The sequence below is a fragment of the Xenopus tropicalis genome, chromosome 3 (assembly GCF_000004195.4).
Source record: "Xenopus tropicalis strain Nigerian chromosome 3, UCB_Xtro_10.0, whole genome shotgun sequence".
NCBI lineage: Eukaryota > Metazoa > Chordata > Amphibia > Anura > Pipidae > Xenopus > Xenopus tropicalis.
Window position 1 is genome coordinate 109,829,185 of NC_030679.2, and position 15,733 is coordinate 109,844,917.

The 15,733-nt window shown below is 37.5% G+C and overlaps 1 protein-coding gene across 3 annotated transcripts in view; it reads right to left on the reverse strand.

Annotated features, from left to right (window-relative positions):
- acan (aggrecan) overlaps positions 1 to 15,733 on the reverse strand; it is a 66,507-nt gene that overhangs the window by 15,081 nt on the left and 35,693 nt on the right. For 2 of the 3 annotated variants that reach the window (XM_031899229.1, XM_018092666.2), the window contains exons 5-13: positions 15,574 to 15,701; positions 15,106 to 15,402; positions 13,622 to 14,011; positions 11,296 to 11,470; positions 10,878 to 11,005; positions 6,580 to 6,873; positions 4,905 to 5,093; positions 1,978 to 3,918; positions 389 to 502 (exon numbers count right to left, since the gene is read on the reverse strand). In XM_031899229.1, the coding sequence (XP_031755089.1) occupies positions 389 to 502; positions 1,978 to 3,918; positions 4,905 to 5,093; positions 6,580 to 6,873; positions 10,878 to 11,005; positions 11,296 to 11,470; positions 13,622 to 14,011; positions 15,106 to 15,402; positions 15,574 to 15,701 (3,656 nt within the window). The remainder of the gene's footprint in view (positions 1 to 388; positions 503 to 1,977; positions 3,919 to 4,904; positions 5,094 to 6,579; positions 6,874 to 10,877; positions 11,006 to 11,295; positions 11,471 to 13,621; positions 14,012 to 15,105; positions 15,403 to 15,573; positions 15,702 to 15,733) is intronic. The other variant, XM_031899230.1, reaches the window with a different exon arrangement.

Below are 15,733 nucleotides of genomic sequence, written 5' to 3' on the forward strand. Positions count from 1 at the left end.
ATCAAAAGGTTTAAATACAAAAATATTCACACTAAGACAAATTCAAAAGAAAATAAGGAAAATATCCTTATTATTACAAATGGTGTAGGCTCAGAAAAAACCATGTCGGTTTGATTGGTAGTAGTTCATTAACAGTGGCTGTACTGCACCACTTACTTTTTGCAGTCTTTTCCTGTCTTTTAAAATAAGAAAATAAAAATTTGGGAAGTATCTTATTCTAGTATATCACTAGAAACAATGTAAATCTATGCATTTCGTCCAGTGGATAGTGAATCTAGTCTGGCACTGGTATTCAAGATTAAAAATTATGAACAAAAGTTAAAGACATGAAATATTTATCTTCTTTAAAGAGTCTGACTAATATATAACATAACTAATAATATTTTACCTATATTACAAAGTTCTCCACCATAGCCTGGCAGGCAGGCACAGTATATTCTTCCTTCCTTTTCTGTACATGTTCCAGCTCCGCAGGGTTGATCAGCACATGATCCAATTATTCCTACAGCCATTAAAAAATCAAGGGCTTTAATACATATTCTCTTAATGACTCCACCCAAAGTGATTGGGGTATCAATTCAGTTACATAATCACCTTAAACAAAGCAAATGTAGATTAATGGATGGGAAAAAATACATTGTCACTCTTAAAACAGGGTAGCAAAATGCCAGTTGAGTAACAGACCTAGAGGAAAACTGCTATATTTTTTTAAAGAGTCAGAAACAGAGAAAAGAAAGGGTTAAACAAATATTGCTTTCAATTCCAGTTACTTTTACAAATAGCTTTTGAAGAATATAAAAATTAATTGATTTATATTACTATATTGACATCTTCTTTCAACATGCAAACATTTGTTTGGTGGAGATCCTATTTAAACACACAGTACATATTATTCAGAGGGTGTCGAACAATAATTTCACAACTGCATAAATCCTTATAGTGATACAACTGTCAGGAGATGGTATTTCCTCTAAAAGTTATCATTAATTAGTCTGAAAGTCACATGGTGATGCCATCATAAACAAATGGTGTGCCAACTCAGCCTCCAGCTGGATAGCACTGTAGGCAAAGAGAAGATCTAACAGTATAGATAAAGGTCTACACTGATGGCTTACATTAACATTGGAAAGTGTGCTTTAAGACGCCCCACTGTTGCAACTGTGATTTACTAAACAAGGTCTAGGACTAAATTTTCAGATGTTACAAAAACATATAGATTGTCAACAGTAAATGGGACCTTTCATAACTTTAGCCACTTACTTTAATCTGGTTTAACAGCTTTATATTACACTAAGGGGCTGATTTACTAAGACACGAATTCGAATCCGAATTGGAAAAATTCCGATTGGAAAACAAACATTTTGCGACTTTTTCGTATTTTTTGCGATTTTTTCGGCCCCTTTACAACTTTTCGGAAATTGTCGTGACTTTTTCGTTACCAATACGATTTTCGCGAAAAAACGCAAGTTTTTGGTAGCCATTACGATTCGCTCGTATCTTGTCGCGACTTTTTCGTATTGAGCGCCTGTAAGCGGCGGGCGAAACTTTCAGACTTAGCATGATTTTGGAAGCCTGTCATAGGGCTCAATGGCACCCTGCAGCTCCAACCTGGCCCAAGAAAAGTCACCATACTGAAGCTTGAATGAATCCGAACGCTACGAAAAAATCGCCAGATTTTGCGCAACTTTCGGAATGGCTACGAAAAAGGTGTGACTTTTCGCGCAAGTTTTAATGCAATGAAAAAATCACCAGATTTTGCGCAACATTCAGAATGGCAACGAAAAAGTTGCGATAATTTTCCGAAAAATCGCCAAATACCGATCATTACGAAAAAAACGCAATCGGACACATTCGGCCCGTTCGTGGGTAAGTAAATGTGCCCCTAAGCCTTAACCTTTTAGTAATTATTATTTGTATGAGGGCAACAAGTTGAACAGCTTACATATATGGAAAAAAACCCAAAACATTTTGTAGTACCTTCAGACTCAGTTGCAATTAGACTTGAAGGACTGGCTGCTTCAATCGTGGGTTCATCTGTTACTTCACCCAGTTCAACTGAAGTAACTAATTCTGTTTCCTGTTGTGCTTCCTCAGGAGAATGAGTTATTTCAGATTCTGATGTTTCAGATATTTCTGGTGGCAAAAATGTCAGCTGTCCAGAGCTTGGTTCAGTGCTTCCTTCTAGAGATGTTTCTTGTTTTCCACTGGTTTCATGAGTTGCAGATGCCTCGGTGCTAATATCACCAGATGCTGATGTTTCTATTGGGTATGCAAAAGTAACACCACCTAGCTCTTGTGAAACTGCTGGTTTTGTGATGGCTTCTACAGTATCATCAGTAACAAGTGTGACTTGAGAAAATCCTGATGTATATATGCCTGAACTTTCTAGACTGCCTTCATGAGTTCCTGATGGCAAAGATTCTCCAGATATTCCACTGATCTCAAGTATTACTGATGGACCTTCTCCTGCTTCTTGAGTATCAGGACCTTGAGTTGGTGGCTCTTTTAATGTGAAATCAATATGAGAAACAGTAGGGACTCCACTTAGATCATCAAATCCAGATTGTAAGCCACTAACATATTCAACTCCAGATGTTGCACCACTTATGTCTGATACACCACTAATATCTATATCACCACTAGGAACAGCCCCTGAAACAAAACCACTAATGTCTATAAAACCTGAAGGTCCACCACTGACATCCAAGATGCCAGATATGTCTCCAGAGCTGTCAACATCTCCTGAATAAAAGCCACTTATTCCAACAGACCCTTTTCCTTCCTCTTCTTTTGTTGATGGCTGAGAGAGTTCTGTCAAAGCTTGGTCAATAAGAAAAACACCTGATGGTATCTCTAAGATACCGGAGGCCGAGCCACTGATGTCAGGAACTCCAGAAAGCTCCCCACTAATCTCTCTTACTCCAGAAATCTCCCCACTAATCTCTCTTACTCCAGAAATCTCCCCACTAATCTCTCTTACTCCAGAAATCTCCCCACTAAAATCTATATCTCCAGAAAATCCACCACTTACAGAAATAATTCCTGATGATTCTCCACTTAGGCCAGATAGCTCACCACTAAAATCCAATATTCCTGATGTCTCACCACTAAAATCCTTTAATCCTGACAAATCTCCACTAATATCAGTTACTCCTGACACTTCACCACTCAAATCAATTATACCTGATGGCTCTCCACTAATATCACCACTAGAAATAATTCCAGAGAGATCTCCACTGCTTTCTACTACTGATGAAGTAACCCCACTAAGGTCAAATCCAGAGACCTCTCCACTGGGCTCTAAGCCAGAAAGATCTCCACTTAATTCTATTCCTGATGCACTTAATTCAATTTCTCCCTTTCCTTCTAGTTCAGTTTCTGTTGGTTTTGTAACAGCTTCTTCCCAAGTTGTATCTACATGTGTAATTGTTGGGAAGCCTGAGGCAATGCCACTGAAATCTTCTGTACCAGAAAAAAGGCCACTAATTATCTCAATTCCAGAAGCTGAACCACTAATTATCTCATCTCCAGATGGCTCTCCAGAAGGGAGACCACTTGTTTCAATTGGTACAGAAGACAACCCACTTATATCTGGAACTCCAGAACCTTGACCTGATATGTCTTCAACTCCTGAAGGAAATCCAGATGGCAGTCCACTAATATCAGGTTCACCTGATATGTCACCAGATATGTCACCAGATGGCAGTCCACTCACTCCAGAAATGTCAGTGCCAGATGGAAATCCACTTTCTTCAGCTCCTGATGGTTGTCCACTTAGATCAGCACCAGACACATCTCCACTAGATACTCCAGATGGCAATCCAGATAGTTCTCCACTTACTCCACTGCCTATTGCTGATGTCTCTCCACTTATATCTTCTGGATCTGGGCTCACAATTGGAACAACTGAAGGACTGACTTTTGATAAAAAAAAAAAAAAATAGTTATTTAGAAAGTATTTAACATTATTTGAAAATACTCAAAAGCATATTCAGAAAATATTTTAAAATAATAAAAGTTAGATTACAATACAAAGTGTAGTTATAAAGCTTTTATAAAAAAATAAATACGATCTATCTGAATCTTCTGTAAGTGTGCCTTATTCACAAAATATATTTTGAGGTACTATAGACCTTTCCTTGCTTTATTTTTAGTTGGTCTATTGACGGCAAAGGAAAAACCTTAGGGACTGATTTGTACCCTGTTTGTGGTACCTGTTCTGTGGGTATATATATAGTGTAAGCATAGTTTTTACCAGACGGGGATTCGCTTCCACTGGCAATATTTCTCTCCAAATTGCTGCAAAAATCTGCAGCAACAAAAAATTAGCTGAGAAAAATGCCCATTGATTTTAATGTAGTTGAAGCGAGAAAAAATTCATGGTCAAGTCAACACATTGCAGTCATCTCAGAAAAGTCACGGTCACTTCAAAAAAGTCACGATGGCATCAAAAAGTCAATTGGTAGCCACATTTCGCAACTGTTTCAGTAGTTTCTCAAATTTTTAGAGAAGCGACAGGAGACAGCTTCGCTCATCACTATAGATGAATGGTTTAGGAAACAACAAGATGCTCAAAGTTGCAATCAAAAGCTACTTAAACCATCACATTTGGATTTTCCAGGAGCCAAAGACCTTTGTGAATTTATTAGGCAAGCAGAAGGAATATATTAATAAAATAGATGCAAAGTTCTAAAATGGCCCTAGGCTGTAGCCTATGTTGGGTAGTGTGTAAGTTGACTCAGTGATGACTGTCTTGTGCAGAATAAGCTTTATTCATGAGATACATTTGATGTATAAATCAAATATATCTTCATCCATTTATATATTTTTTACAAATTTTAATACTGTACTACATTTCTAATTAGAAGCCAATATTTTACTAGCGTAGCATGTACTCGTTTTACCTGTTACTGATGAATCAATAGTAGGAATTACAGTGACATTTGCCAGCCACATATCTGTCTGATTTTCAAATTCAGTCACAGTCTCAATTTCGGAAGTTGGTCCTTCTCCAGAAGGTAATTTCTCTACTTCTGGGACTACCTCAGGCACAATAAGCTCCTCCTCAATTGATGGAAAACCTGGAATCTCTTCTGTAAATGGCAGCATTATAGATTATACGGCACATTGTAATAAAAACATTGTTGTTGCTAAAAGATACTAAAATATACGACTTTATTTATTTACAACAAAGTGCAGATTTCTCCATTATTTTACACATATTTAAATATTATATTTTAACATGTTAAAATCCGCTTTGATTGGATTTCCCTATTTTGGGTGTTTCGATAACAAAAATTGGCAGAATACATCTTACTGACTATTGTGAGTAACACAGGAAGTAATAATTATTGTGACGTGTGCCATAGACAATAGGAAGTGACCTTTGGAAATATTATTATAATCTTCCCCAATTAATGTTAGAAAGAGCATATCACAGCCCTTAATGGCTCTAAAGGAAACAATTGGACCTGATTTATAAACACTGGGGAAATTTGCCCATGGGCAGTAAATTATAGCAACCAATCAGGGATTAGCTTTTTTTAAGCCTGCTGCAGGCAGAACAATGAATGCAACAGTTTGATTGGTTGACATGGGTTACTGCCCATGGGCAAATTTGCCCAGTGTTGATAAATGACCCTCAATGAGTGATCAAGGATCACTGTAAGAAGAATGTAGCATTTAGTTTCCCCACACAATACAGTGCTGCTGTACAGTGAAGTACAGTGAAGTGTGGAAAAATTTAATTAATTTATTTATAGACTATTGTATTGTGGTGGCCTTTACTGTTATTTTACAGTGACACAAATCAGACCCCACAGAACCTAATACAGGTAAAAGGTAATATTAAAGATATCTATACCCTTTGACTTTTTTCAAATTAGAGATAATCTATTTTCTATTTCCCAAAACATTGCACATTGTTTGTAGATTCAAATATAAAGATATATATTATAGTTTGTATCACACAAATAACTATATTTTCGTAATACAAATATGGTTGTTGTCTGTTGTTACTACTTTGTTGGCTCCACTAAGGCCCATTAATTGCTTGAATCGCAATATTACACATTTTTACAATATCCTTCCATAAGCAGAAGCAGATGCAGCTGTACAGTACTGAATACTGAATATTTATGAAAAGCTGAATTTGGGGCAAAGTATTTTTTGTGAAAGTGCACGTTTTCTGTCATTTACAAACACATTTTTATTATTTGTTTATTTATTATAACCTATATTCCAAGTTTTGCAGGTTTTTCAGCATCCATCAAAATCTCAATTACATTTTTTTTTTTTTTCAGCAGGATAATGGAAATCTTGTATGGCAAGCAAAATACTTTCAATTGTTTTTCCACCAGAAAAAAAAAAAAATAATAATATTAATTTGCAGAAAAACAATTTACCCCCCCAAGGAAAGGTGAGGTTTAAGTGAATGGTAGTTAAAATGTCCTTAAGTGAGGTAAAACAAATAATCTGAATGGGACCCAAAACAGCTTTGTAAAACTTTTTTTAATGGCCAACTTGTTGGATAAAATATCATGTGCACAGAAAATAGTGATTGAGTAGTAAACGTATTACCTCGGAAACAAAAGGCGTGGTATTTTGACAGAGGATCAGGGAATCCTGTTTGATTAGGATGAATGTAGACTGTCCGCACTCCAGGTACGTCTCCTCCACAGGCTCTGCGAGGTGTCACAACGGGGTAGCGGACACTTCCATCTGACAACCAGCCTGCTCTACACTTGTCCAACCCCAACCTCCAGGCCATATAGAGCTGTCCAGTGGAGGCCAATGAGGCATTTTGTCCATCACAAAATTCTTTTGCTTCTTGGAAAGTAAACTGGTCTGGTTGAGTGGCAAAAAACACCTCTCCTGTTAAAGAACAAATGTATATTATGTGAGAACTAACATAGAATTGAGTTTATTTACCAATCATTTTGTTTCCTTGGAAGTTACAAATCTTGTGATTTTGTTTATTTTAAACTATTACCCAACATGTATATGTAAATATATATGTGTGTAGCTATGTATATATGAAGCAGCGGTTCTCAACCTGTGGGTCTGGACCCCTTTGGGGATCGAATGACCCTTTCACAGGGGTCGCCTAAGACCATCGGAAAACACATATTTCCGATGGTTTTAAAAATAATTTTATGGTTGGGGGTCACGACAACATGAGGAACTGTACTAAAGGGTCGCGGCATAAGGCTAATGCCAGATTAGGCGTAGGGCGGATATTTTCGGCAAGCGGAAAAACGATTGCCGAAAATTCCGCCCTACGCCTCCTACTTGTGCCTGCACCTTAATGAATAGAATACACTCGGGTGCAGGCACATGTACTGATACAAAGGGGCTGATTTACTAACCCACGAATCCGACCCGAATTGGAAAAGTTCCGACTTGAAAACGAATATTTTGCGACTTTTTCGTATGTTTTGCGATTTTTTCGGATTCTGTACGAATTTTTCGGATCCAATACGATTTTTGCGTAAAAACGCGAGTTTTTCGTATCCATTACGAAAGTTGCGTAAAAAGTTGCGCATTTTGCGTAGCGTTAAAACTTACGCGAAAAGTTGCGCATTTTTCGTAGCGTTAAAACTTAACGCTACGAAAAATGCGCAACTTTTCGCGTAAGTTTAAACGCTACGCAAAATGCGCAACTTTTTACGCAACTTTCGTAATGGATAGGAAAACTCGCGTTTTTACGCAAAAATCGTATTGGATCCGAAAAATTCGTAAAGAATCCGAAAAAATCACAAAACATACGAAAAAATCGCAAAGTACCGATCATTACGAAAAAAACGCAATCGAACTCCATTCGACCCGTTCGTGGGTAAGTAAATCAGCCCCAAAGTGTTTTTAAAAAGTGCTGTACAAATTCAGAAAAGTACACCTAGAGAAGACAACATTCTAATAAATAAATCAGTAAATCTGTATAAATATACACAGATTAACTGGTATGCAAGAAATGTCCTGCCCCGTAGAGCTTACAATCTGAGTATGCAAAGCTGAAGGAACAATGCCTAGTCTAGATTCTCTGTTGCATTATACTCCATATCACTTGATGATTTATTTCTCTGAAGTGCACATTATTGGCACCCAAATATATATACAAATATATATACAGGTATGGGACCTGTTATTCAGAATGCTCGGGACCTTGGCTTTTCTAGGTAAGGGATCTTTCCATAATTTGGATCTCCATACCTTAAGTCTGCTCAAAATCATTTAAATATTGAATAAACCCAATAGGCTTGTTGTGCCTCCAATAAGGATTAATTATATCTTAGCTGGGCTCAAGTACAAGGTACTGTTTTATTATTACAGAGAAAAAGGAAATCATTTGTAAAAATTTGAATTATTTGCTTATAATGGAGTCTATGGGAGATGACCTTTCCATAATTCGGAACTTTCTTGATAACGGGTTTCCAGATAAGGGATCGCATGCCTGTACAAATCAGTAAAAAAAGCACACACTAGTAAAGTCCCCATATAATGTTTGAGAGCGCTAGAATATAAGTCTATATAACAGTGATCAGAATATAACAGTGATCTTTTAAAGCAGAACTTTTAAATGATCATAAAAAATATTTCAATTATATATATATATTTATATCCCTAAAATATTTTAGATCTTTATATATATATGGTATTTTACTTTTAAAAGTTTACAGAGCAGAAAAGACCAACACTGAATGGCAGAGGAAGCCAAGTATGAACACTGGAACAAGCAACAGTAGCCGAACAACAAAGAAGCGCTTACATTAATCTGATAAAGCTGCATGCTAGGTTAAGTTACAGTTAAATTGGTACTGACCAAATGTAAGGAAATCTCCTTATGTAAACAGCAGCAGCCTGACCACAAATGTGTGATTAACCTAACATGTTTAATTGCTCCACATTAATCACTGAACAATGTCTGCTGTGTTCCATGCAGCTTAACAGAGGCCATTGCTAAATGGAGTTATAAACAAAAAAAAAAAAAGCAAATCGATTATTAGTCCTCTAATGAGCTGCTTAACCAGCACTGGGAGGTATAGTCTACTGAATAATTCTAATTGTAAATGTTTATTCATTATCCTCAGTATTAATTCCAAGTGCTTTAGAGGACATTAGGCTCATTTAAATCAATGTTATGGACATTTTTTCTAGAACACACAGGAGATTTCAAGCTAAATAATATTCATCCAAGATTTAAACCTGGCTGTCATTTTAGGCACACAAATGGTTTGAATTATTAATGAGCAAATGTAAGCAAATAACCAGCTTTTGGCTGCATCTGACTGCTCTTCAGTTCATTTCCAGAAATTGCTCTATAAACGTTGTCTGTATATAAACCCTGCAACACTCAGTTCAAGGCTACATTGTGGCTACAACTTATACTGTATTTGTGCATTTTATGATTGGAAATTAAGGTATTTTAATAAAAACACTCCAATCCCTGTAAGCTGTCATGTTGGAATTTTTGACCAGCCCCCTACTGAATATAATTGCTAAGGGAAAGGTGATTTGGTTTCTTATGGCTGTGTGAATTTTTATCCAAGTCAGCTACAACTATTATGTAAGCTATAAAACTGAGAACCTTTTAACAAATAATTTTCTTTCTCCTTTGTCTATGCATAGTATTTACTATAGTATTCATTATTGTTCACTGAAAGGGTTCTCTTGCCAGTCCAGTTTTTCGTTATACAAAGCCAAAGCAGGACCTTAAATATCAACCATATGCAGAAGGTACAACTTGAAAGGTCTCCATTTATAGGTGTTTAATTCATAAATCAATTAATTAGCAAGCCTAGGACAATATACTAATATACAATTACCGGCCTCCTTGTTTTACTGGCAGGTAAAGTGTAAATTAACCTTTTTACAGATAACAGGGGAGTTTGACCCCTTACCCAACTGTCTTATGTGGTGTTATAACTTATGGGCCTGCATTATTGGCAGATATTTGCTATATCAGCCCCAAGCGTCTGTGCCTACCATCACAGAAAATACCCCAGAAACTAAACAAAAAGCTGATTTGTGCAAGAGAGTTGTAGAATATAGCAGCAGACCTCAAGGTTAGATTATATGACTCATTTAATAAGTTGGAAACCTATAGAATGTCTGCTGATTAAAGGGTTGTCATGGATTCATATGCAAAACTGTGCATACTTAGTCATAAAGGTGGCTACCACACATGCTCCTTACAAATTGCCCGTAGAACCAATGGGATAGTATAGCTCATTCTGATGAACTGCAAAGTACATGGAACATTCAAATTGTGCACTTTCTGTAAAGCCCTATGGAGTCTAGTAAATGGAAAGAGACTTGGGCATACAATAAATTCATGAAAACAAGTGTTCTGCATTGGACACGCTAGAAGACTAGGGGTTCTGAAACACTGGCAGAAAAAGCATTTAATGTGGCAATTTTCCCTGGATGAAGGAGCCAAGAGAAGACACTTGTGTGCTCAGAAAAACAAACAAATAAATCACAACCTATCTTTTGTTATAGTTTGCTCAAAGACATTGGAATCACTCAACAGAAATGAATGCATTGCCTTTTCTGCCATGTAGATAATAACATATTAACAGTAATGTACAGGAAACACAGTTGTAGGGACGTAATAGCAATGGAAAAACCTAAATGTATATGCCATGGAGTCAGAGTGCACTCTATAGAAGGGCTGTGGGAAAATATCTGATAAATCAAAGGCAACAACATTGTTTAAGGGAGCACAGGTAAGATAGTAAAAAGTATTTTACTGGGATCTTTTGAGCATAATGGCAATATCCAGTAAGCAGAAGATAACATTCTACGGCAGCACATCTAGGAAAAGGGGCAAGGTCTGCCAGGCACCATATGCATGAGCCCAGCTCTTGATATTCACATACCATGAAGTTTATCAATGTAGCAGTACACATCAAAATGTGCATTTGGGTTTACCACTCCATAATTTCTAACCCCAGGAAATCCATTCTTGTCTCCATGACAGTTTTCTCTTGGAGTGACTATTGGGTATCTGGAAAAAGCCAAAATAATTCTGTTAAAACCCTTGTGACTGCATCAATACCTTGTTGAAAACGTTGTTTACTAGACCTGATTACAACCCATTTGCTGTCAGTTTAGTATTAAAACATATAAAATGTCCCAAAGAAGCAAGTTTGAATATAATATAAGCTAAGAAATATAAGATGGGTCATGTTGCTTTTGTAATTGATTGAAAACAACACAATCTGCAATATGAATCAGCCTAAAATACTATAAAATGACTGTATGTTTTACAACATGCTAGTAAAGATTTGTCCAAACCTGACAGTTTGGTCTGATATCCATCCAGCATCACATTGATCAAATCCAGCTTCATAGGCAGCCTGGAGCTGAGCAGGGCTTGCAATGATAGCATTGTTGTCCAGACATGCCTGTTTAGCCTCGGTGAAGTTAAGGGAATATCGACTGGAAGCAGCTCGGTAATGAAAGACAACACCTTTTCAAGACAACCAAAGACATTGGTTAGCAAAAAACAATGTAGCCATTACAATTTACCAATAAATATTGGTATACTATACAAACTGGAGTCATTCTGGGCATTGCACAATGTTAAGAAAATTATGGTGAATGTAGTATCTGCATGTTTAAGTTACATTGTACCTTTAAGGCAGAGAGGCAGGCTGGGTAAGAAGTCAGAAACAGAAAGTGAGAGTGCAAGCATGAGAGAGAAAGCAAGGAAAAGAATTGGAACTGTACCAGGAATAAAGCTGGATCTCCACTGCAGGCTGTATGTGTAATTTATGCATTGAGTACACACTGAATGATGTAGACATAACAACTGACAATGAGAGAAGGAATTTTAACCCCTGCAAAGTGCTACTCAAAATGACATTTGCTCTTGAGATCTCAGAGCAACAAGCTTCTTCCATAGAAAAAGGCACTGATGCATAGGTATGTCACCTTGAACATACTAGCAAACCCCACAAAGGCACAGACCCACTAAAGGAATGCTACTGGTGTGGAAGAAACTTTCTTCACATTGGTGCATACCCTGCTATGGGCCAGACATGTACCAAATGTGGAAAAACAAATTACTTTGCTTTAGTATATCCTTCTGCTCCTGCAGAATCTCAACATACCTCATATCTCAAGCACACACACTCCAGCTCAAATTAAATACGTACAACCAAAGACAATCCACCACCAGTTCATGATGATTATGTGTTTATCACATCTACAAAACATACTGTGCACTATTTCTCCTTAAAAATGTAATTACTCAATACTGCAAATGCCTATACTATTAATACAGGTGCTTCTGTTAATACCATAGACACCCATACATATAAATCATTAAACCTGTCACCTGTCTTGGAACTTGTACAAACCAAAATTTTCCTTTATGGGTCACAAACTCCACTGCACGGAGTTGGAAAATTTGTGAAGTCCGCTATAAAGACTACCAATTTATCCCCATTTTCTTTGTACTGGAAGGAACTGGGGGATGCCTTCTCAGCTATCACATGGACTTAAGCGTTTGGCTCACTCATATAGTTTACACTGTTGCTAACCAGACAGAAGTGCAAACTCTAATTGATAAATATTCTAATCTCTTTAATGGACTGGGAAAACTAGCAAATTTTCAAATACATTTGCACACAGATGAAAATGTACATCCAGTTGCAAGTGCACAGACAAGATCCTTTCCACTTCAGGGAAAAAAAAGAAGAACTTTGGTGGCTGGAAGAACAAGACATTATTGAAAGAGTTTCAGGTCCAGTCCCATGGGTTTCTCCTATAGTAGCTGTGCCCAGTTCCAAAGACCCAAGCATCACATCTCTGCAACTGTCAATGACATAATTCATCTACTAAATGGAGTAACCTTATTCTCTAAACTGGATCTCTACAAAGGTTGAAACCAACTGAAACTCAGCCCTGAATCTAGATACATAACTACATTTTCAACACATTTTGGTCTATAAAGATAAGTATGTGTGCACTTCCGTCTGTTTCTCTATGGAGCACCATTTATATTCATCACAGATCATTAGACTCTTATCACCATCTTTGGGAATCCAAGACCAAAAATGCATTTATAAAAATATTTCAAACTAACAAGTAGCAAGAAATCCAGAGATCCAAATTTTGGGATCCTTAAGTAGAGATTCATGAACTAAAGTCCTTCTCAAACTCTCTTTCACTAAGGACTATCTTGTTCTTAGGGGAACTAAACTTGGAACTCCTATGTGTCTTTATCAAACCATTGTTAACATTGCTCATGAAGGCTACCCCAGAATTGTCAGCTCTAAAGACTACTGAGAGAAAAAATGTGGTTCCCCAACATGGACCAGTGTGTTTAGAATAAAAACATTAACATAATGATATAGATAGTATTGCTGCCCTTGGTTACCATGGGCTTGTATATAGAGTACATCATCTTATTAACCATTTTAATTTGGTTGGAAAGCAGTACCAAAACACTATACTGCCAATGTATGGCATGAAGTGGTACCATCAAGTACAACAGGGTAATGCAGACTGGCCAGGCTGATCTCATTGACAACAATCATACTGGTTGAAGGCTTGGGCTCCTTGGGAATTTAACAGACTAGATGTTCCTAGTTTATTGGGTTCATCCACAACTTACCAGTCTTAGAAATGTCTTTTTCTGGCCCAGCTTCAGCAGGAGCAGCTGTTGCAGGAACTATTTGCTCTCCTAAAGATGTTGTTGCATTAAACTCTGGACCCTCAGAGAATGTCACATCTGCTGTACCAGGGGCTTCTGTTTGGAGTGATGCTGTAATATTTTCAAGGGGAAATACTTCTTCTGTGACATTTTCAAATGGCCCTTCTGTTAGCACAAGCTCAGGGGTTGCTGTGAAAAATTCCTCAAAATCAGTAGGTGTAAGGGTAAAGTCTGTTGGTTCAAGAGAAGCAATACTGCCACGAGCCTCCTCTTCTGTCTCATTACGGGGAAGGATGATCTCTAAACTTGGCTGTGTAATGGTTTGAATAGTGATTTCCTCATCTGGTCCAGCTGAAAACAAAACATTAAATAAAATCTGCATTAGGACAGGGGAATATATATTATATTCTACTGTATAAGTAAAAATGGATAAAAAAACTGTCCATAAACTCAAAACCAACTTCTAAAGCAGTGGTTCCTAAAATGTGGGGTGGTTCCTAAAATGTGGGGCTATCACCCCAGGGGGATTTAAATAGTGGCAGGGGTTACTCAGCCTGGATGCCAGCTAAGTTAGGGAGACTGGCCATTTGGCCTCCTGACTACACCTGAAAGTTCAGCTTGAAAGTCAGTTGGGGTGATATTTGTGATAAATATCTATTTGTTCTTTTAGATTATTGTTGTTGATAGGGCAAATTCACTTACATTCATACAGTTTGCAAAGTGCAATTTTGAGTGCAATCAAAATGTCTTTCCCACAATGCAGCTTTTTATCCTAGAATTCTGGCTTCATTGCAGGTTCAAACCACTGATTTTCTTGACATAATTGTACCTACTGTAGTTGTGTCAAATTCACCAAAATTGACCCAAATGTGCTCATGCTAAGTTGCAATTTGCCTGCAGTTGCTCTGAATATTTTCTAAGTTTGCCTGGTGTTCTTTCTGGCATTTGGCATGCAAGTGCACCTTATTATTTTGGCACAAGTGGCCCGTACCTATTGATGCAGGGACCTGAGGAAACACTGGAGTTACCGCCTGGTCAGGAGGTGGCGCTAGTGTCGATAGGCACAGCAGTACCCAATTCGGAATGGAAGGCAGGAATGGAAGTGCAAGGTGTGCATTTTTACAAAAGTCATTTCACATGCAACTGACTGTGGGGAAAAACTCAAGTTGTCCACTGCACTTGTGGAAGTAAATAAGCCCTTAAGTCTCAGTGACTGGTGCACTGATATTATTAACCTATATCTATACTAAGGGTGGTCCCTGACCAAAAGATGGATCTTCAAGGGGGCCCCTGGCAAAAAAGGGGCCTTTAAACGGGCCTTCAGCTGAAGAAAGTTTGAGAACCACTGATTTAAAGTTAGTTATTCTAAAATTAGTTTTTTGCAGATCATTATTTAAAACATATATCATTTCGAAAAATCAATGTGAACAGAGAAGAGTACTGACCTTTGTAGCAGATAGCATCATACCGAGATAGTGGATTAGGATATCCAGTCTGGTTGGTGGGGTGGAGATAAACTGTTCTTACGCCTACTAAATTTCCACCACAGTTTGGCCGAGCAAAGGATATGGGGTACCTAACACTGCGGTCTCCCAACCAACCCGCACTGCACATATCCATTCCACTTTTCCATGCCACATAGAGCTCTCCAGTTGTGGCCAATCTGGCACCAAGGCTCTTACATTGCTTTTCTGCTTCATCAAAGGTGAACTTTTCAGGAGATGTTGCATAAAACACTTCACCTGTGGAGGGGTACAAATGTTCCAGATTTTTAGTCATAAACAGCATAAAGACCACATAGTAAATAAGTGACAAGTTGGCTTTCATGTATTATATTTTAAATTTGTGACCAATACCACAAAGCTAGCTAGAGATATAGACAGCCCAGTACATTAAAGTATTAGGTATAATACCCTGCATATCCTCAACATAGCAATACACATCATATGTTTCATCTGTTTCGCGAACTCCATATGTTCTCACTCCTGGAAACATGTCCTTGTCTCCGTAGCAGGCTTCACGTGGATTATGAATTGGATAACTGCATTGGAAAAAAAGGAAATATTACCATAT